This window comes from Podarcis gaigeae (assembly GCF_964106915.1).
Source record: "Podarcis gaigeae genome assembly, chromosome: 1".
NCBI lineage: Eukaryota > Metazoa > Chordata > Lepidosauria > Squamata > Lacertidae > Podarcis > Podarcis gaigeae.
In genome coordinates this window covers 131,273,203-131,296,811 of record NC_139678.1, presented here as the reverse complement: position 1 = coordinate 131,296,811, position 23,609 = coordinate 131,273,203, and the positions used below count along the sequence as shown (strand labels likewise).

Sequence of the window (23,609 nt, the reverse complement as noted above, 5' to 3'; positions counted from 1 at the left end):
GCAAATCACACATGTTTTCAAATCTGAAAGCCCCAGAATGTCAAAAGAAGTTTACAAGCCAACCAGTATTTCCAGGAGAGCCCTTTCTTAATAAAAGCTAACTTAACGGAAATAATTCAGATTGTGAACGGACGGTTGAAATTACAGCCTCTGTATTGACTTACAAAGAATCTTATCGTCAATATGATGATAATGATTAACATGCTGATTTACAAGGGTGGGGTCACAAGATATTTGCAGACTCTGCACTGTCTTCCCAGTGGCAACAGCACCTTGGTATGTAGGCTCTGTCGCCTCTTTAGCTTCAATTATTAACCCTAACCTGCAACCTCACAAAACACAATGCTCCCTCATTAAAATTAAAGAGGGTAAATGGAGGCTTAACCTCTCTTTGTTGAGCTCCACTTGCCTTTTCCTGGAGATGCCCAGCTCAAGGTTAGCTGCCTTGAAGTATCGGTGAGCTAGCAAATCAGGCTCAGTAAAATGATCAAACATTGTGAAACTTTATATTTTACCTACTAATATTCTTCTACTCTTCTTCTTCTTTTTCTTTTTTGCTTGTGCATTTCTCATTAAATGGCAGGCCTTGAACAGACCTTTTGGGGGCATTTTCTTTTTAAGGTTCCATAATTTTAAACATCATCATAACCATTTTATTTGTATGCCGCCTTTCCATAGTTAAAGCAATGTTCAAGTCGGCTTACAACATGACAAGATTTACATAATTACCAATGTAACAAAAGTCATAAGCAATAAATGAAACACATCAAAAAGTACACAACCAAATGGAAAACTATTTCCACATAAATCATAAAATCTAAAACCAAGAATACAGCTTTAATATCAATTACAATTTAAAATGACAAAGATAAAAAAGCAATTTAAAAAACAAAAATGGAGCCCTCTCTGCCCAGATGGAAGGAGACAGGCAAGGCCCTTCAGGTGATATCTTGAGGGACAGGCAGCCTAGCACTCAAAACATTAGTTCAGTTGACAGGGTGGTGTGGATTAAACTGTCAGCTCTGCCATGACATTCCTTGGGTAGTTTTGAGCTACCGCCATATCTCTTGACTTTGCCTCCCCCTAACTCAGAGAAGAGTTGTCAAATGCAGGCCAGTTCAAACACGATGGAATCAATGTGTAAAGTTCACAGAAAGTGCTTCTCTGTGGTGTTGACTCCACCTAAGATATGAAAGCTGCTCTCCACATGGATTGTCCCATGAGAGAGAGAAAGAGGGAATGAGACTCCTTCCCTCCACAGAGAGTACTGCTCTTCAGAACTGCACACATTCCTGGTGGCCTGCTGGTGCTGGCCTGGAGACTTCCCCATGCTGCTGAGTTCCTTTCACACAACATGGTCCCATGTGGAGCTGCCACAACATGGGGACACTTCCCTGCTATAAAACTTTAGTTGGCCGTGTTTAACAATGGTAAGCATTTAGCATACTCTGAACATATTGTTGAGGCCGGTCATGATGAACAAAGCCAGTGACTTAGTAAGTTAGTTTGGGGTGCATTTCTGCCCAGTTATTTGGGGGAGTGGGTGGGAAGCCTCATTGGCATAGAACAGTAACAATGGACAGCGTTGCCACCACATTCAGAAAATATAGGCACAATATTTGCTTGCTGAGTCAATGTTTCCCTACCCCTCCCCTGCGAAGTTCTCACCATGTATTGATTTAGCTCTCTAGTTGTACTTTGACTATGTTAGGCGTATGCCTAATACATTGTGAAGATACGGAGATAACATTCTTTGTATAGTACAGCTTTCAATGAGACTTCCTTAAGGCCTTTTCTATAGAAGCTATTTGTACTCATTTCCCCAGTGCGTTATTTTTGTAAACAGCAACTTTGGCTGTTAAGCGTTCCCTCTTCTCTGCAGGCATTAAATAAATGGAACAGCAAACCATAGCACACCATGGTGACTTGGTAGGCAAGGAAATCCCATACTGTACTGAAAAGGGTACAGAATTGTGCAAAACACCTTTGTTAAACATTACTAACGCATTCTTACAATGTAAAACATACATTACATTGCAAGATAATATAAAACATACATTCAAGACTGTATTGCAGGTTATTATATATATTCATAATAATAAAACTATTTAGCAGTGCAATCCTAAGGATGCTTGGGCACAAGGAAGCCCCGCTACAGCGTACAATCATTAACTCAAAGCTCTGCTAATGCAGTTGTATTTCAGGTTTTTTGTTTTATATATTTCTATCACTCCCTGCTATGCAAAACTTCCAGAAAGTAATAACACACATAGGTAAAATGATCAACCGTACAACTCTCATCATCAACAGACTTGCTTTAAAAACAAACCAAAAAACCCTCAAAGCCCTCTGTTGCTAGATATAGTCTGACTACCTAGTCTGCCTTACAAATCGAAGAAGGTCACACCCATCTTTCAGACTCTCAAAACAAAAAATCACAAAGTCAAAAAGCCTCCAAATCAGGCACCCCCAACCTGCAGCCCTCCAGATGTTTTGGCCCACAACTCCCATGATCCCTAGCTAACAGGAGGGATGATGGGAATTGTAGTCCAAAACATCTGGAGGGCCGAAGGTTGGGGGTGCCTGCTCCGAATCCTGTCTTCCTGAATTCTAGAAAACACCTGTTAAACACATAAATGCAGCTGAACCACATCAGCATGACTGTTTTGAATGTTCAAAGCATATTCCAGCTTTGCAGTGCGTTATCCTGTCCACATCTGCAACTATAAGTCAGGGCGCAGTCTTTCTCGACTCAGTGGTTTGCAACTGGATGGCACTGCATTTCTTTTTAGGTACCAGCAGATAGCCTCTGACTAGAGACAATTGGCTGCAAGGGTACAAGTGCTGTCTGCAAAAAATTCTGCTCTGGTCAGAATTTTCATAAATTGCCTCCCAGTAGCATGCAGCCTTACCCACCAAGTACCTCAAGATGCCTCACAGGAAGTGATTCATAAATGAATAGATAAATAATATCTCTTCTTGTTGTTGTTGTTGTTTAGTCGTTTAGTTGTGTCTGACTCTTCGTGACCCCATGGACCAGAGCATGCTAGGCACTCCTGTCTTCCACTGCCTCCCGCAGTTTGGTCAAACTCAAGCTGGTAGCTTCGAGAACAGTATCGAACCATCTTGTCCCCTGTCATCGCCTTCTCCTTGTGCCCTCCATCTTTCCCAACATCAGGGTCTTTCCCATGGAATCTTCTCTTCTCATGAGGTGGCCAAAGTATTGGAGCCTCAGCTTCAGGATCTGTCCTTCCAGTGAGCACTCAGGGCTGATTTGCTTCAGAATGGAGAGGTTTGATCTTCTTGCAGTCCATGGGACTCTCAAGAGTCTCCTCCAGCACCATAATTCAAAAGCATCAATTCTTTGTTGATCAGCCTTCTTTATGGTCCAGCTCTCACTTCCATACATCACTACTGGGAATACCATAGCTTTAACTATACGGACCTTTGTCGGCAAGGTGATGTCACTGCTTTTTAAGATGCTGTCTTAATATCTCTTACCCCTCCCCCTTTTCTACCCTTATCATGGACACACACTTGTCATTGCTGACAAACATCATTTCCAAACTAATCCAGATCCTGCAAAACCTCCAGTACTTGTTTCTTAGTAAAGCATGGAGATCGTGCACTTCTGTGTATATCAATTTGCGTGTTATTATTTTAAGAACTTATTATTGCGGCCTACTCGCTATACGGTAAGGCTGAGACTGAATTATTTAATGCTGGATATTACTTATCCTTGTGCATCATTCGCGTTTCCTCCGATCCGGCCTGCATTTCTTTGTTTACATTAATCTGCAAGTGTATATGCTCTATCACTAACGTATCTGCTGCTCCTTGCGTTTCCTCATTTTTGTTGGACATCATTTCCCTTTAACCAGTTTAGACTTTTGACTCTTATAACCAAAATTAATTAAGGAAGAGATTTTTTAAAAGTTGCTTATAGTACTGACTTTGACCGTCTGTTATAATAGAGCAGTATCAGAGCCCTGGCCTTGAACCACACCTTCCCGTAGTGACCTTTGTGAATTGTTTAAGGTCCAGAGTGAGGCCATCATTCTATAGCAGGACACAATAAAAGCATCACCTTTCCGTGCAGTACAAACAGATGTCGAGTCTGCATGGCTAGCAATAACATTTCAGCTTCCTGCTGCCACAGATGTTCTTACAAGAACGAGGGCTTTTCAGCATTTCCATCCCGTGGCAGCGACCCAAGCCATCCCATGAACTTCCTTTCCTGCCTACATTTTTCCATTTAGTGTATGTGCTGCAGTTTAGGCCTTCAGAAATGCATTTAGAATAAGAAATACATTTAGCATAAGTGAGGTGAGCATTCTTACAGAATCTGCATTTACTTGTTTTGCTTTAAGATTTGAGTCTTGCGGCACCTTAAAGACGAACAGTTTTATTACAGTGTTAAGTTTTTGTGGACTACAGTACACAATATTACCCTGAGTAGCAGAATACACACACACACACACACACAAGGTTCGGGAGGAGATTGAAGATAGTGAGGGCAGAGGTAAATGGAACACAATAAATACAGACACGGTGATAATTACGTACCAGTAATTACCAGTAATCATTACTAAAACAGTTGTTTTGGCATTAGTAATTGGGTACTCAACATTTTGAGTAAACAGAAAGCAAAAGACTGCTAGTACTGAGTCACGTGGTGGAGGGAACCGGCACATTTAAGCGAACATTCAAATGTGGATTTTCACATACTAGGGCCATTGCATGCCTCTTAAATTTTATATATATATATATATATATATATATATATATATATATATATATATATAATGTGTGTGTGTGTGTGTGTGAGAGAGAGAGAGAGAGAGAGAGAGAGAGAGAGAGAGAGAGAGAGAGATAGTATCTTCTCACACCATAGTTCTGTGTGAAATCAGGCCCTCACCCTTCTCTTCCATTGTTATCAGTTGAGTAAAACAATAGAAGAAAAACACTAGTAAAATAAAAGCAGACAAGCATTGTAAGTAAATGAATAAAACAATCTAACTTTACACATCTCCAAACAGGTGTAAAATTACCTTTTAATGTTCTGTTACCTTGTTGCCATAGGTGGGTTTTATTTGGCATTCTTCAGCCTGAATTGCATGATTCACCCCATCTTGCAGCAAGCCCTTCACTGTTTAATCAACTCTGAATTGTGTTTTAGTTTGGTAATGAGACACACGAATAATGTCCAGTCATTTCTGTTGCTGATTCTTGGTGATGGAGTCTCTTTTCTGCTGCTTTACAGGTTATTGAAGGGAAGCTGGCCCCTTTCCTTGGGAAGGTAATCAAATTTGCCACTTCCCATGTCTACAACTGCAGCCTTTGTAGCCAAAAGGGATTCATTTGCGAGATCTGTAACAACGGCGAGATCCTGTACCCCTTTGAGGACATTTCTACAAGCAGGTAAAGGATGGTGATTTCATGTGTTGCTTTGCATGTGTGTACATTTACCATGGTGCAGTAATGATGAGAGGGCTGATGCAAACATGAGCAAGAGTTCAGCTTACCTCCTTTCTATGTGGAAACCTTTTATGAAGGCCAAACGAGACGCAACATTAAATGCATCTTCATACCAATGGAGGAATTTCCTCTCAGTGCAAATAGCAGCTTCAAAGGAGTGGTTTTCATGTGGACTACAGTAAGTTGAACTCCCTCTCACCATCACCACCAGTAAATCACCCACCGCAGCTGCTACTTTCATTTGTAGCCAGTACAAGTGGAAAGTGTGCACATTCATGGGGTATGTACCATCATGCTGCTTCTTCTTCTTCACCACATGTACATGCACCAGGGAACTGGAGTTCAGCACCGCTCCCTGCGGTGTGTAAATGCAAAGGACTAGCCACATGTAGCTACGGCAAGCACAACAGTGTACATAACACACAAAGGGGCCTTAAAGGGACTTGTGAACTCAAGAGGGACTTTCACAGTCTGACCATTAAAATTCCTTAAGACATTTATTTCTAAGCAGTTCAGATTGTAAATGCACGTCTGATATTTTAGAGGCCCTAGGCAAGGTAACGTTAATGGGACCTGCCTATCCCGAGCCGACAAGTTTCAAGAATACAGTGGTGCCCCGCAAGACGAACGCCTCGCAAGACGAAAAACCCGCTAGACGAAAGGGTTTTCCGTTTTGGAGGCGCTTTGCAAAATGAATTTCCCTATGGGCTTGCTTCGCAAGAAGAAAGCCCATAGGGAAATCTCCGGGGACCTCTTTTAAATGCTAGCGGTGGGGAGCAAAGCCTTTCTCCCCCCCCCCCTCCGGCCTTCAGAAGAGGTCCAGGAAGGCCGGCGGGGGCCGAAAGGCTTTGCTCCCCACCGCCAGCATTTTAAAAGCAGTCCGGGATAGCAGGGAAGCGCTTCCCGCTATCCCGGATGGCTTTTGAAGGCAGGCGGGGGGGAGCAAAGACTTTTGCCCCCCGCCCGCCTTCAGAAGAGGACCTGGACCTCTTCTGAAGGCTGGCGGGGGGCAAAAGTCTTTGCTCCCCCCCTGCCTGCCTTCCCGGGAGAGTGGAGAAACGCAGCGCTGCGTTTCTCCGCTCTCCCGGGAAGGCGGGGGGGGGAGCAAAGACTTTCGCCCCCTGCCGGCCTTCAGAAGAGGTCGGGGGACAGACTGTCCCCGGACCTGGTCTGAAGGCGGTTTCCATAGGAACACATTAAATGATTTTTAATGCATTCCTATGGGAAACCGTGCTTCGCAAGACGAAAAACTCGCAAGACGAAAAGACTTGCGGAACGAATTAATTTCGTCTTGCGAGGCACCACTGTATTTAGCTTTTCTGGAAGTCAGTATCCAGACTGTCTCTTTCCTTCTCATGGCCCCTTGTACGTATGAGAAGCCTGAGGATAGGAGAAAAGGAGACACTTGTCTTTCATCAGCCTATAAGTAGTTGTGCATTGGCAACTGAGCGCATCACCTTGCTGCATATTTGACTCGGGGATTGTTAGATAAAGGAACTGACCAGGCTGCATGTTGGGGCTGATTCATACATGCATGCTTATCCCTTAATCTGACTGCATATCATGCCTGTGTCATTCAGGCACAGATAAAACATCTATGCCACCCCAGTTGAGTTTTTCAATGGAGTGTCCAGGAGTGAGTCATAAATAACGTAAGTTTTGTATATTCATGATGTTGATCCTCCCTTGGGCATTGTTGGCAGTTTGTGAGATGGCCAGGATTATTTTGTTAGCATAATTTGTTGAGAGTTGTTTTTCTTCCCAGCTGGGAGAAGAGTTCCGTGCCAGTGCAGCCCAAGGCCACCTTTCACTGAGATTTTTGACTGGCACCTCTTTTACTGCTAATATTTGCCCCATCTTTCCCTGGTTTTGTTTCAGTACCTTGTTTTTAGTATGAGGTTCAAGCCCTGAACGTATATTAAATGAGGTGTGCAGCACAACTGTGCAAACACTGATTAAGAAAGGAAAGAGAAGACTTGCAAAACAGTAATTTCTGGGACAGAAAGTTGTGAATGAAAAAGCATTAAGGAGAACTAAGATCATGGCTATATAAGGCAAAGATATCTGCAAGGGGCTCGTGAGGATAATGAAAGTGGCAAAATACTTGCTGTAAGAAGGTTTCTCAGTGCAATGCATGTAGTTTCTCTGCAGAATGATTTGATTACTGAGTGTTTGCTGGGCATTAAAATCACAGGTTAAATGCCTTAGAATTCTGAAATCTTAAATGCCCTGAGAGAATTTGCAGTACATCTCAGGTCAGTGATATTTGGGTGTAATGACTTCTGTTGGTGCTTATTACACTGGCAGCCAGTAATATATATGTGTACATGTTCAATACAAAAACAGATTTAATTGCACTGATATAACCACATCATTTTCAAAATGATATTTAGTATTGCTGTACCAGTGAAGTCGTGGTTCAGTAACAAAAGTGAATTAGGTTGGTCAGTTAATTTTTATTTTGGCAATGAGTTTGAACATTATCTGTCTGCATATTGGATAATGTTCTTTTGTTGGGGCACTGTGTTGATAGACAGCAGGTTGCCCATTAACAGATGTAATAGCCTATTTCTTTTGAAAATAGGATTCATTCGTAAGATTGCCACATAGGCAATGCTTTGAATTTAGGTTTGTTAAAAGAAATCAAGTGGGCTGCCTTTTAATTCCAAGGCAGGTCTTGGTAGCCCCAGTCATTGCAGATTCTATGTTTTAAAGTATAACCCTCTTTGTCCATTATATTTTTTTTGGGGGGGGGGGTGTTTCAGCTTGGTATGAGTCAGGGGCTCATGTGCTCCTGCCTCCGCCCCAAAGAAAAACCTCACAAATATTTCAATATATTGAGATTTCTGTTGGTAGGGTTGCATTCCCTTATTTAGGTAATCGTTGCCTTAAATGTTTGCCCCTTTTAACTGGGGTTCAGGTGTTCTGTCCTAGTTCTTATATTATTCTTTGCCTTAGGATGTGCATAGCCCTCTGTACCCTGAGCCCCTGCTAGGATGACAGAGTTATGAACAAGTTGGACCCTGGCGCCTGATTCTGCATTTCCACTTTTCAGTAGGCAAAGAATACCATACAGTGATATTCCCCTTGCTGGTAGTTCTCCTGAAAGGTTTATACCTTCGTATCAGCAAACACAAGCCCTGGCGTTGATTTTCAGAGGAGTGGCCTTGTTAGTCCATTGCAGCAAAAAACAATGCATAGCCTTTGAAATGGAGTTGGTGCCCAAAATGAATTGAGAAGGTTGAGTCCCTTCAACCAAACATTATTCCTGGGTGGGAAAACAGTAGGTTTTGTTTTAGCTAAGGAGTTTTAATTAGAGTTTTTCAGTAAGAAGGACAGGGTAATTTAATCTGGCATGTTCAGTAAGTTTCACTAACACCCCCTCCCACAACCGTCTAAGAGGGATATGTAACATTTACAGTTTTATAGATCCACGAATTAGTTTTCTAAAGCTTTGCCCTTAAATGAAGATGAAAATAAATACTAACACATGTGCATTGTGATGAACTTACTGTTGTCCTAATGTCTTTGTTTTTGCTCCTTCACTTGCATGTGTTCAGCTCCACTAAATCTAAACAAAATGAATGCCTCTTGTGTTTTAAATGAGTGCAAAGCTGGACTTTTAATAAATCTTGAGCCTCTGTTAGGGTGGTATAAAAAAACCCCAACAATAAAGTGCCTTAATAAGAAGCTGTTTGTACTGTGTGAAAGAGTTCCCCTGCATTCACGGCATTCTTGAATGACTAGGAATTGAAGTGTGTTTGCACCTTGCTTTGCATATATTTTCCCTTTGCCTTTTTGCCTTGACCTTTCCGCTTGACAAAGAAGAAAGCAAAGCGATGAGTCTCAGGTGCCCTTGCCAAGACCTGCCAGAGGGTCAGCGCTGGATGACGACCATCCTGATATAATGGCGTCCTCACAGGGGCTGATGGAGAGAACAAGTTCTGGTAGAGAAGTAGTTTTTCTGTGGGTCCATTTCCAGATGTGATTTCTCAAGGCCTGTCTCTTACGGAGACAGATAAATCTCAGGGCAGAAGGACACACACACACACACACACACACGCGCGCGCTTTTAAAGAGCTGGAATTTCCATTTGCATGGAGGCTGTTTGCTCAGCATTCATTTTTTGTCAATCCTTGAGCAAACAGTGCAAATACCTGGATAATGCACTCATCTGGCTTTGAATGCACATATATTACATACCCTTTTCTTGCTAATCGGTGTGACACATTCCTTTGTTGGCTAAATGGTTCCAAAACAAACACAATCATTTCAGTTAATTAGCAGGGTTTTGTGGGCTGTGCCTGGCAAGCTCCTTACATCCTGTCCGACAATACACAACTTCCAAGTCTGCTGTCTTAGCACTGTTGTAGAATCCTCAAATAATTCTCTCTTTCTTCCCCCCTTGCTTGGTTTTACATTGCTTAGTTAAAGTATTCCCCTTCCTTGGATTTCCTGGGTGTTGGAATGAAAACTAAAAACAGAAGAATAGTAAAGTGCAAGTGGAAATGTTGTAATAGTTGGGTCTTCTGATTTTTTCCTGTCAGCTCCAGCAATTAGTTTTTAAGTAGACATGGATATGTACTTAAGCCTGCTGGAAACAGTGTTTTCAGGAAAGCTTTACTTTTCAAGGGGCAGAGTGTCAGGTGGTAGTTACTCACTGGGGCGGTGGAATAGCACTGCACATACTTGAAGATACTGTATTGTGAATTTTTCGCAGCTTTCGGATACAAGCTCTTGTCACTGAGATCTCCTTCACCTTTTACTGCAAGGACTCAAAAAATGAGTTCTTCCTTGCAAAGTAAAATGCTGGTAAATGTTTAGTATGGTGAAATTCCAGGTTCTTCTGCCTGTCAGCGCTGTGAAACATTTTGTCGTTGGGTCATTGTTGATCTGGTTTCTCAGATCAACTTCATTGATAGGGGTCTCAAACTGGTATTCCACACAGACAACCAAGACCCAGTTCCTTTCTTCCTCTACCACCAATGCAGCCCATCTGCTGAAGGAATCGCTTGCTTTACCTAGAGGTGTCCTCTGTTGTTCTTTAGTCGTGTCTGACTCTTCGTGACCCCCTGGACCAGAGCAGGCCAGGCACTCCTGTCTTCCACTGCCTCCCGCACTTTGGTCAAACTCATGCTGGTAGCTTCGAGAACACTATCCAACCATCTTGTCCTCTGTCGTCCCCTTCTCCTTGTGCCCTCCATCTTTCCCAACATCAGGGTCTTTTCCAGGGAGTCTTCTCTTCTCATGAGGTGGCCAAAGTATTGGAGCCTCAGCTTCAGGATCTGTCCGTCCAGTCAGCACTCAGGGCTGATTTCCTTCAGAATGGATAGGTTTGATCTTCTTGCAGTCCATGGGACTCTCAAGAGTCTCCTCCAGCACCATAATTCAAAAGCATCAATTCTTCGGCGATCAGCCTTCTTTATGGGCCAGCTCTCACTTCCATACATCACTACTGGGGAAATCATAGCTTTTATCATATGGACCTAGAAAGCATTAAAAGACCCACTGGCTGGTGCATCACCCAGTCAGGTGGAATCAGTGCAGTTCCACTTGGCCTTGTAAAGCCTTTACCCCAGGATATCCTCTTCGGCCCACCCTAAACAACCTGACTCCCATTGAGAAGAACCTGCCAGGCTGAATTCTACTCTTCACCTTCCTTCACAGAACCCTCTGCCTCTGGAACTTCACCATTTCCTTTTCTAGATGACACTGGCTACCTGTGTCCCATCTGCCTGCTAGCAGCCATTCTGAGAACTGACTTTTGCCCACTGTAGATCATGCCACTTGCCTTTGACCCCCACCGGCTGAGAACTTTCTCGCTCCTGACCCTGGCTATCACTTGTCGGATCTTAGCGAACCTTGACACATGGACCTAAGGACAACTGTGAGCATGCAGGGTCGCTGTGCAGAGCTGCCTACCACTTTTGAGCCTATATACACGTGTACTGTCTATGTGCCCATAAACTCTGCACAAGCGTTAAGCCCCACATGCTGTTGCATGCAATGGGTCATAGGAAAACTAATTTTTCAGCATTACTTTTTTAAAAAAACCAGCAACACAAGAACAACCCTTCTGTACAATCATGACTCCAGCCTATGCAGAAAAGGAAATAACTTGCTCAAGCATCTCACTGACTACCATACTAATGAATCATCTTTAAAAAAGAAAAAGAAAAAACGAAATGTGTTTTTGTGTTATATGTTTCAGGGCATGCAAACAAGTATAATCTTCTGCACTTCAGAGCTGAAATTATCTTGTGGCTTCTAGGAAAGAATGCTAGAAGGGAGGAAGTTGGTTAAGGATGGGGCTGGCTGGGACACAAGTTTAAGGAGAAATAATGTGCCTCCGCTATCAGTTTCCAGCACCTCCACCCACCATTTCACCCACCCCAAATCTCCCATGTTAAGAATGGATGCCCTACAGGAGCATACGCCTGATCATTTAAAATGCAAAAACCTTCACGGAGATTCAGAGGTGTTTCAGGCACTGGCGCTATGTGCATAATCTAGGCAGTGAGCCATACGATTGCACTCCTACAGCAGCTGTGACCATAGGAAGCCGAACATGAAAAGTGGACTTTCCCCCTCTGGGACTGCTGCAGGCAAAACGGAAGACATGAATGAGTCCACAGTTGCTTGTTTTTAAGGTCTCATCTTTTTGTCATCTTCAAAGCAACAAATGTCTTCTCCACAATGTCATTGTATTTGTGCTCAAAAGGATCTGAGAAAAGGAGAATAAAGGCTTAGTAATAATGAGACTGTTTTGTAAATAAGTGCCATAAAAGGAACACCCTCTTTCCCAACACAGGTGCTTCTCGTTGCCCTCAGATGTTAGAGAAGTGGGTGACGCAGCATCGAGCTGTGGCCTTGGCCAGATAAGAAGCAGGTGTTTGATCGCTTGATTGAAATGCTGAACAGTCTTGCAGCCACAGCCAGGAGATACACCTTTGTAATTTTCCATGGAAGTTAGAGTAGGTTGCAGCTGGGAAAGATTTCAGCTTTTAAGTTTTGCAGGTTCGTCTCAGCTTCGTGATTCCTTCTCTCCTTAAGCCGTATAGTGAATTGTGCAACACAAAATCAACAGAGTGCTTAAGTGCCATATTTTGTTTTCACTTGTCAGTCCCTTGGGGAGACTGCAGTTGACTTCACGCATTCCATTTGTGTATCAGGTCCTCTACCACATGTTCAGGTGGTCCTAACTGGGCTGGCAGGGCTAGCCAGGACTCACTCTGGTCCACCCCAGTACCGGCAGCTCCTCCTCATTCATCTCACCATCGCCCACAACTTCCACTCCATTCTCTTCCTCTTTGGGCCCAATCTGGCAGTGGGGAGGAAGATAGTAGCTGCAGTCTCTTCTGTTTTACGCAATAAGATGGCATGAGTGGCTGCAGGGGGGGCGGGCTTCTCTACCATTGGGAGAAGGTAAGTAATGTAAAAGGCAGCACCACCAACAGCAACAACAACAACATTTCCTGCTGCCACTGGGTCTGAAGAAGGAGCAAGCAGAAGTGGCAAGGAAGAAGGAGCTGTCCATGTTTGCAAGAAGAGCAGAAAGTAGAGCCATTTCCGTTGTCCAGCAGCAATTTGCATGTGTCAGGAGAATCTGGTTTATGGTGGGCCCTTGCTGGGGCATGGACCTGGGCAGATACCCAGTGATGCCAACCCATGGTGCTCAGCCTGACATCAACGATGTTTTAAATGTTACGTGTGACTGTCTCAAATATTCACCTGCAAATGCATATAAGAGCCTTGGTTAACTGCAGCTAACTGATGAGTGTACATTTGGTGGCAAACCACTTTTGGAATGTGTGAAATAATCCTAATAGGAAAGAGAAATCGGACTCTTGAAATGCTGGTTGGCAATGGGTATTCAGGAACACACATTAAAATCCTGTAGAAATGGGGAAATGTGTGGAACTTTTCATCAGAAACTGTTCAGAGGTGTTCCTGGCTTTTCTACACAACCACAACATTGAAAACCACCTCCTTCTCCTGAAAATAAAGTTATGGTATTTAGGTGCTTGTGGGAGTTGCTGCTGTCTGTTGCACCATTTTCACTGCAAGGCGGATTCATGGACCCTCTGGCCAATTTGTTGATTTGGATTTCTTCTGTTCATTGTCTCAGCAATTAAGATGTCTGAGCAATTGAAGTGTTACTTCCCAGTCAGAATAGCTCCTGGCAAACAGAGCACAACAGATCCAATGGATTTTCACAATGCACTTGACTCAAATTTTCAACCTAAGTTATCACCATTGCCATATATTACTGGAGTAGAATTGGGCAAACCAGCAAAAAAAAAAAAAAAAAAAAAAAAGGTTTGAATTGGCCTTGTGGAACTTGCAGCCCACAAAATTCACCTTTGGGGATAGACCAGAACACTACCTGCTTTTTATTAGGAACCTCACGTTTCCCTCCATCTTCCTGATCTTAGGAAACTTCTGGGTCACACGAGAACCTGAAAACTACTTGGGAAAGTTGCTGTTTGAGTGCTAACATTGTGGGAAGGAAGCAGTCGTGGTCTCTCCAATCTCTCTGTCACTGTTCTCTCTACCATCAGCTCACCCTTAACACTTTGTCCCACAACCCGTACCTGAAAATCTGTACTAGGTAACAAGTGTTTAGCCTCTAAGAAAGATTTTCAAAAAGCTTAATCCAAATTATTGTGTAACATAGAAGATGGTGATAACTTAGTATAGACCCTATTAGTAAAAATACTAATGAAAAGCCTGGCCAGATAGTAAAGTCTTGGTCTTGTATGTTTGTTTGCTGTTATTTACTGCTGGTTGTGCAGCCAAAAATTTATGCTGATGTTACTGGAGGTTACTTTTGGCAATTTTAATGAATTGCACATGCTTTGTGTAAATGTGTTTTTATTATAATGCATTTTTACTTTGGTCTATGACCTTAAATAGGATTTAAGTCATGGAGAGACCTTTTAGTGTAACAAGCAAGTAACAAGTTCTGCTAATGATGATAATTGATCTGGGACCCAAAGCTCAGCAGAGGAGGCACCAGGCAGGTAGCCCTAGGAAGAGCTACTTGGGACCCCACCAGAGAGAGGTGACTCTCCTCAGTAGCCATCCTTCTAACTTGTGTTGCCAGAGTTATCCAGAGAAAGACTTCTAATGACCACAGACTTAAAGAGGGCAAGTTAATGAGGAGCTGCTTTAAAATTAGGGGATTCAATTTGGTAATGGAATTCAGCCATGTACTGAGCTGAACTGTGGTGTTGAAAGACAGACCCATCTACAACAGAGTGCAAAGGTTTGATCTGGATTTTAGCAGGGCATGGGTCACAGTGACCAGGCTGTCTTTGTCCAGGAAGGTTTCTCTGTTTGCACTTTTCTGTTTCTGCATGCAGCAGCTATCATAGGAAATATGAATTTTCCTGCAAAAGCTTATGCGGCAATGATTCAGTTCGTCCCTAATGAAGGCCACAATTGTATGCATGTTGGGTCACCTATGGAAGCGAAAGCTTTGAAAAAACTTAATATGGAGACTAAATGGCCAAAATATTGGGAAATTTTGGAACAGGAAGGTGACAAATTGAAATTGCAGAGTTATGAGAAGCTTAAAGATAAGGTGCAAGACTGGCTACATTATTTTCAAATAAGAGAGGCCTATAATCAGGATAAAAAAAGTGGGTTTCCAGGTGGAAAAGTCAAAACTAGAAACAGAACTCTTAGAACCCAATGCTAAGATATTATCAAGAATGTATAATTTGCTGTTGAAATGGAATACTGAGGAAGAAACGGTAAAATCTGCTATGATAAAATGGGCACAAGATATAGGATATAACATTATGTTTGCTGACTGGGAGAAGTTGTGGACCACCGGGATTAAATTTACGGCATGTAATGCCCTAAGAGAGAACATTATGAAAATGATGTATAGGTGGTACATGACCCCAGTCAAGCTTGCAAAAATATATCATTTGCCCGATAACAAATGTTGGAAATGTAAAGAAACAGAAGGTACATTCTTTCACCTTTGGTGGACGTGCCCAAGGATTAAAGCTTTCTGGGAGACGATATATAATGAACTAAAAAAGGTACTCAAGTACACTTTCCCTAAGAAACCAGAGGCCTTTCTCCTGGGCATAGTCGGCCAATTGGTGTTAAAGAAGGATAGAATTTTTTTTATGTACGCAACAGCAGCAGCAAGAATACTCATCGCAAAGCATTGGAAGACACAAGACCTACCCACTCTGGAAGAATGGCAGATGCAAGTAATAGAATATATGGAGATGGCGGAAATGACTGGCAGAATCCGAGACCAGGGAGAAGAGTCGGTGGAAGAAGATTGGAAGAAATTTAAAATTTACTTACAGAAATATTGTAAAATTTTTGAATGTTAATGGCATTGAAATGAACTGAAGGGGTTCTAGCAACGAGGTTAAAAATAAGATTGGATGGATAATTAGACAAATAAATTGGATATGAATTTGCCGTATTAATTTTCAACAGGGATACAAAAAAGGGAGATGTGAGGAAGTCAAGAAAATAAGTCATTTAAAGATGAGAAGCAAAAAGAGGGATTTTTGTGTTTTTTCTTCTTTTTTTTCTTAAAATGTGTTTTTTCTTTTCTTTTTTGAAACTATTTTTTCTTTTTTCTTATGTATTTTATAATTTTGTATTTTTGTGTATTTGTTCTTGTTTTTTTCTTATGTTTGTTGTTTTTTCTAAAATTTAATAAAATATTTATTAAAAAAAAAAAACACAATTGTATGCATGTTAGGAACCAAATCCCATTAAGCAATAGGAGTTGTTTCTGAGCAAGTAATCTATGAATGGGATCAGGGTGCTATACACTGATGCAGCTACTGTTCTGGAAAGACTGGGTATATTAAGGGTTAATTTGTTAGTGAGAAAACAACAATTGGACCTGTAGTGTGGGATAACTGGTTAAAATGAAGAAGCTGATTTATGGAAGGCTTTGGGAGCTAGAAGCGTAAGTGCTGGTGGGATTTTAAGCAAAGCCCATGAAGAGTGTCATTAATGCCTGCTTTTCCCTGTCCTCCTGCTTGTAATCATCTGTTCCCTTTTATCAAGGAACAAGTTGATTATTGATCATACAGAAGTTTTGGGTGGTGGGTGGGGTTTTTTTTGTGTGTTTTGCAACTTTTTCAAATGGTTTGAATGATGTGTTTGCTCTTAATTTTGAAATCATCAATCTTCTCTTGTCCCTCCCCGCCCCCTGATTTAATGCATCTGGGTAGCAACGGCAGGTGTGTAATCCTGCAGGCGTCCATTTCGACAGAAATTCCTGATAAGCGTTTACATTCTCCAGTTGACTGAGAAGAGTGATCAAAAGAGGGAAAAGGGAGAGGCCATGAATGAATGCAAAATGACACTCTCATCAATCATTGGTCTCCAGCGTTTCCCAAGGAATTGTAAATCACTAACGAAAGGGGAATTAGCTTGATAAAGTCAGCATTAGTGTCAGATGTGGATGATTTAAAATTTCTAAAGGCACAACTGTTTTCTTTGGCTGTCATCTTGGCTCCCACTTGGGTTGCCTGCATGTGCTCCAATCCAGTAAAGAATGGATAACATGCTTAAGTAATTAAGCTTGTAAAATCTTCCAGAGATTTTGAGATTAAAGCAAATACTAACAGCTGCAACCCTGCATCCGGTCAGGCTGCTTAAATCCCAGTGACTTCATTAACTGCACATAGCATTGTGCCCTAACTGCCTCGCTAAACCACTGCCATAGTATAACTCAATGTTCCGACACTATAAGATAGCTTCTCACTGGGACTCAACGATGTCTGAGAATCCTCTGAGCATTTCTCGGTGTGGCTGGCTTTCAGAGGTCAGAATACACCCAGCACAAGAACAGTCTTACCACAGAACTCCTTTCCTCTTCATAGTGGGGTGGGGAAGAGAAGCTAGGAACCTACATATTAATATACAAATATCGGATTTTGTTCTCACAGATGTGACAGCTGTGGTGCCGTCTTCCATTCAGAGTGCAAGGTGAAGTCGGTGCCATGCCCCAGGTGTGTGCGAAGGGAGCTTCAGATGAAGCAGAAGTCTTTCTGGAGAAGACTCAACATGGATGAAAGCCTGGAAGAGGCCTGCAACATGTTTGAACTGTCCTATCAGAACACTTGACTCAAAGGAGGAAGCTGGCAACCTGCAGAGATCCCTTTCCTACTGTAGAATGAATGCTTACAAGGCAACGTTCCACTGCCAGGCAGAATCCTTTCCTGCAGAAAGATTGGCTAATATTCACCTTTTCGGTTATTGAATAGCAAGGGTCAATGTTGCTAAGAAGATTGAAGGCAGAACGCATTCATGAAGTCTAGGTCAACCAGGTGGTCTAAAGCCAAATGTAGTTTACTTGAAATATTTACTATTCTCTTTGCATTTATTGTTAGAAATAGAAATATTGTGTGCATTATTTATTATTATGTTTCCAAGTGAACTATTTTGCAGAAATAGCAAAGGTGGCACTGGAACTTAAGGGCCCCAGAGTACTTTGCACAGAGGGCCTATGAGATGTATTTGTGGGGTCTTTTCCAGCTTAGAAGGATGTTTTAGTAAACCGTCCTTAAGACTACATTCCTCTCCCACCTCTCAGAAAGTAAACTCAATTATAGATCCACATCTAGATGACTAGAATAGCAATCCTTGTACGCTATATGAACCAAGTGCTAAATGCTGTTTAATTCCTGTGTTACTGTTCTTGACTACTGGAACAGCAGCTCATGGTTATAGAACATGCACAGCTTTACATCTGCACAACATTCCAATCTCCTACTAAGTCAACAATGCAAATCCCTGTGATTTTTCTCACATGTAGCACGATTAAACACCAAAATGCATCTCTTTTGATGTTAAACAATGTACACACTGCTTTGCTACCGCTTTGGAAGTTGACCACTTTTTCTAAGCACCTTTCTCCACCTTCTTACACTTTGAAATGGTGAGCTGAGGGTTTCGCAGGGCCGGGGTCTGCTTCGTCTCTTTCTCTGCTGCTCTATCCTTTTGGCTGCACTTGATATGGGGACTCAGAATAGCAGCCTGAGCAATTGCTGGGGACAAATGCTTCAGCGCAGTGAGGAGGAGGAGGCACATCTTGGAACACCTTGGCTGAGAAATTGGGACTTGTGCAGTTTCTGTTTCTGCATAAGGAAGTGCATTTACAGAACATTGCACATGGTGGCTGCAGATTGTCAGGTGTGCATCCACACTCACTGTGCACACAGCACTGCATACTGCGAATAGCGATGCACTTTCCATGTGTCTTATGATAGAGATTGGAACATGCTTCCTTGTCTTTTGCCTGAGGGTTTAGTACACGACTTTTACCCATGGGATCCTAGTAGTACATAACATTTTGCCCACTTACTCATCTGTCTTTGGAGTGAGGCCCATTAATCCTCCCTGTTCTGTGTATCTGGTACTTAAAGATATGTCAAATGAAGTTTGCAAATGCTGCATTTATTTTGCCCTTATCCAGACCAGTCTTGTGCACCAAGATTCACCTACTGGTAGCTTGAGTAAGCTTTCCCAGCCAAATCAATGGAGAATTCCAGCCTTCATTCATATTGAGTCTGTACATTGAAGGCAGAGAGTCATAAAAAGGTAGCAGAATTTACTGGCACTCATAAATGTTTCCTCTGAGCCTGATTTTGTTTCTTTGTTTTTAGCCACAGTGAGGCTGTGTTCAGAGGTTTATGGTTTATCATTTGAGCAACATGCTTAGGAGAATCTCAGGCTCATGTGCTTCCTACGCTAGGAAGAGATTGGACGCTGTTGCTTCCCCTTTTGGGTATCTGCAGTTTGGCCTTTGTTGGTTTGAACGATGGTTTAGTGAAGCAAGCCAACTTCACATCTTGGTTGGTGCTGCCGACCCCTTTCAGTAAACCAGTTAAGCTTAACCATAGTTTAGGGTTTGGGTGTAAACACTAAACTGAGATTAATCAAAGATAGAGCCTGAGGCTTCCCTGGGCTTGTTCCTGTAGCGAACCGCAGTGAACCTTAGGTTATTATTAGGTCCAAATGCTCACAGTCTCTGAGATCTTTTATTATTCAGTGCAGTTAGTTTCTCCATATTTCCTGTTCTTCCTCCAGTGCATATATATTGATGCAAATGTGGTTACTAATTTGTAGGAAGTGCATTGTTCTGTGAAAATGATGCATAGCTGTATTTATACCTACCTGTTAATGCATCCTTCCCTGTGGTACTCTCCGGGTATTTTAGACTACAGGTCCCATCAGGCTCAGTGGTCAGGTGTTTTGGGAGTTCTAGTCTGAAACATCTGGAGAGCACGAGGTTAATCCAGTATTTTACAGATTACAGATTTAAGGCAACAAATATATTTAAAATGGAGGATGCTGAGTAAGCCAAACCTTAACGTGCCTTTTAAACAGGAAATTAAAAACTTCTGTCTGAAACGGGAATTTTATAAACGAGAGTTGTGGGAAGGCTGGTTACATAAGAAATAGCAGGGGTAGGGATATAAAGTGTTTCTGTAGCTAAAAGCTTTAGAGAAAAGAATGGCAGGATCTTAGAGCTGCTGTCCACATTACTTTTCTGTAAGTCACTCCTGCATCTGCATATGTGCACATGTACAAACATGTTATCCTGTGAAACTTGCTCCAGGACACACCTGTAAAATGGTGTCCATTAGTAATGTTTTTACTCATTTATTTAAGAGCTCTGCAAATGTATTCAGATACAGGTGTGATACGTGAGAATTGTCCCCTGCTTGAAATATGTAACCTAAGAATCTACCGTAACATGAGAATGGGGGGGGGGGCACATCTGAAAACAATATAATGTTGTTGAAAGGAAAGGAAGGAAATAGCAGCCATTTGTAGAAGGAAATAGCACACACCAGGTAGGTTATTGACTGTGGCACCGTCAACAGCTCCAAAGGTTCTAACCTCACATTGAATTGCCAACTGTTGATGCCACTTGGAAAGACTAACCGAAGTGAATAGGCATGTGTCACATTTCACACTGCCTGTGGCTTGTTACTGATAGTAGTGGGTCTGTCCTTGGTGGACTTTTATGCTGGAGGTGTCCTGTCCATATGGCAGAGAGCAGAACTTTGTTTCTTGTGTTTGCAGCACAATACTATGGGATGCCTCTTCTTTCCCTTGGAAGCTGGGAGCTGAGCAGCAGTCTCCACTGTCACGTGGGTTGCAATGGCAGAATAGAATAGGGCAGCGAGGGATGCTTGAGCACTTAATATTAAAAGGTTCAACACAAATCTGCTGTTCTTAATTTCCCGCTTTGTCAGCAGGAACTTTCAGATTCTGTAGCCATGTGTTTCCCAAGCCATAGACAGTTGCTCTTCTTTCTGAGTCTCTGCATAACAAAGAGAAAGTGCCAAGTCGTGTTGAGTTTATTGAGTTTCAGTGTTGAGCCCCATTGACTTCCATGCTACGAGGGAAAGGAGTTATTTCAAATTCCTTGTTTCCTTAAAATACATTCTAACAGCCTTTAGGAAACATCTCTTCCTACTTTTTATGTAAACTTTTTCTTTTATTTTTTTCCTTTTACTTAGAGTAGCTATGAGCCAATTTGAGACATGGGCAAATTATTGGCTCACAGAAAAGAGGGTAATTTTGAAGCCAGTGTCAACCCCTATGAATAACAAGTCAACATCTTTGGTAGCTTGAGCACAATGTTGAATCCCGCCCAGGGTATTTGAAATTAGCTGGTTACTCTTAAGAAAAGAAGGGCATTAGATTGCATGGGTAGATGCAGGATATCATGGATTAACAAAATATGTGTTTTTAAAAACAATCAGGTGACTAACCCAGAATATGACCATTTCTGTATAGATTTAATTATCAGTGTATTTCATTATTATTTGAGTCAATTGAATTGCAGTAAATATCAACAAACCTTTAAAGGTGTACTGGTAACACTGATAATTGAAATAGCAATTTCTAAAATTGTTGCGATATACAAAAAATGTCATTTAAAGCAGGAGGGAACAACCCGTGGCCCTCAGACATCCATGATTTGGGGTGATGTAGTCCAGTAACATTTGTACGGTTCCTCCCCTCACTATCTAAAGCAGGGGTAAGCAACATTCATGTCATGTCTTGATTAACACTTATAAATGGTAACCAAATGTTAAAAAAAGAAATCAATTGAATTGTCTCCCTTTTCCTGTCCTGCAAGTTGCTACTTGCCCCTCTGATGAATGCTCCAAATTCATCCAGCTTTTTGCTGATATGAAGCTGTTAATCAGTTTATAGTTAGCTCAACAGCCTTTTCACTAACACAATTCCCCACCCTACTGTATAACACATTGGGTAGTTTTTTTTGTTTTTGAAATTCAGTCCGTGAATTTCTCTGTGTCTTAGAATAATAAAGCTGCTTTTACTCTAGAGGCATTGCATTTATAGATTGTTAGTATTATTTAACTTTATTTGATCTTAGTATGTTTGTGAATGAGCCAGTTAAATGGGTTGTTGGCTAATCCAGCCCAAATAACTAAATAATTTGTTCTTCTAGCAGCCAACGATTAACTGAATAGTCAATAAAAGCAGAGGATCAGCAAATGGAATGGATGTATCTAATTAACTTAACCTCACATTCTATAATAATTCATTGGTTGGTCAGATTGGCAGTCCAAATCTTCTCATAAAAGTGATTTCATTTGCTTTGGAAGAAATAAACTGCTCTAAAATTGTGCCCTGTTAACACAACCCAGTTCCGGTATGAGGAGAAGCTGTACTGAAATGTACTTTTGTAGTGTTTCAGGGATCTAAGTCCATCCCCTGCTTCTACCCTTTACTTAACATTCAGCCGTTTTACCTACAAACCTGGAAAATGCAAACCTTTTGCTCCCAAGTTTGAGTGAGGGAAATACAACCAAGCATTATTTTATAGCTGGTAATCTAAACCTGACAGTTGCTTGTTTATTTCTGGAGATGGTTTGCTATTTTTAATTTTACTTTGTTGTAAGTGTGTTAAACATGTTGTTTTTTGAAAACTGCAATGGAGCCAACACCTTTGTCGATTACATGTATTGTTTTGTATTGTTATGTTTTAAATTATTTGCTATCACGTCAGTGTGCTTAATTTATGGATAATACATGTTATATTATTAGTTCCACTCAAATGAGTTAGATTATGTGTTGATAACGTATCTGGGTTTGATCTCTTACACTGCATTCCTAACCTCCTCTAGTGTGAGGCAGATCCCTTGAGTTCAAAGGCACTTGTTCCCAGGTAAACCTAAGTGGTCCATAACACATTGCTGAGGGTGACTGACCCCTACTGTACAAAAGGCAACACTCAATAAACAGTTCAATATAAAATGGGTATCTTCACAATAGTCTTTATTGAAACCATTTAAAGTGCAAGGTGCTTCTTAAACAGCGAGCATGAAGTTTACTTCTCTGAAGTCCCGTTGACTTTAATGAGTGAGATTATAGCGCCTGCTTAGCTTTCCCAATGGTGAAACCCCAGTGGGGTTTCAACGTGCTTTTACTTTGGGCTGGATCGTGCATACCATCATGGACAGGGTGGTGCCATTTTGACTTATCCTCAGGCTACAAAATGTCTTGGGCTGCCTCTGCTCCTCTTGTCAGTTCAGCTAATTGCAACCAATTGCTGGACTCATGTTTGCTTTCCCTCCTGTGGCCATTCCCCCGTGTGGCATGAATAAATGTATTGTCGACAATCTAGAAATTCAGCAGATTGTGATACAAATATATTGGCCTCGCCCATCAGGCAGAAAAGAAGCAGATGCAGAGAACTTGCTTTTCATTCCCCTCTACCAGAAAAAACCACACCAAAACTTGGTCCCACAACTGCCAGTTGTCTGGGGTTTGGAGAGCAGGATGTGACTACACTCTGGCTCCATCCAATAGCTAATGGAGGCTGCACACAGCAAGAACGCCCATTGTCGAGAGAAGCAGAAGCTACTCTAATGCTTTCCCCCATCCTTTTTCACTGTTAAGACGACAGTTAGCTTATACCTGAAGGAGCGTTTCCACCCCCATTGTTCTGCCCAGACCCTGAGGTCCTCATCCGAGGGCCTTCTGGCGGTTCCCTCACTGTAGTGAAGCTACAGGGAACCAGGCAGAGGGCCTTCTCGGTAGTGGTGCCCGCCCTTTGGAACACCCTCCCATCAGAGATACAAAAGGAA

At 41.9% G+C, this 23,609-nt stretch overlaps 1 protein-coding gene and 1 long non-coding RNA gene across 12 annotated transcripts in view; both read left to right on the top strand.

The window, feature by feature from the left end:
* The window catches only part of PLEKHM3 (pleckstrin homology domain containing M3), a 798,157-nt gene that overhangs the window by 63,584 nt on the left and 710,964 nt on the right, over positions 1 to 23,609 (top strand). For 6 of the 10 annotated variants that reach the window (XR_014557240.1, XR_014557242.1, XM_083707671.1 and 3 more), the window contains 2 exons: positions 5,264 to 5,421; positions 17,421 to 22,776. The exons of 2 other annotated variants lie outside the window; for them this stretch is intronic. Coding sequence is in view for 4 of the 8 variants with exons in the window: in XM_083707671.1 (XP_083563797.1) it covers positions 5,264 to 5,421; positions 17,421 to 17,598 (336 nt within the window). In the remaining 4 variants the exon portion in view is untranslated. Of the gene's footprint in view, positions 1 to 5,263; positions 6,090 to 6,792; positions 14,938 to 16,219; positions 22,777 to 23,609 lie in introns of those variants that run through there. 2 more of the 10 variants (XR_014557241.1, XR_014557243.1) reach the window with 1 other exon arrangement.
* The window catches only part of LOC310833677, a 244,055-nt gene that overhangs the window by 164,001 nt on the left and 56,445 nt on the right, over positions 1 to 23,609 (top strand). The window lies entirely within an intron of this gene.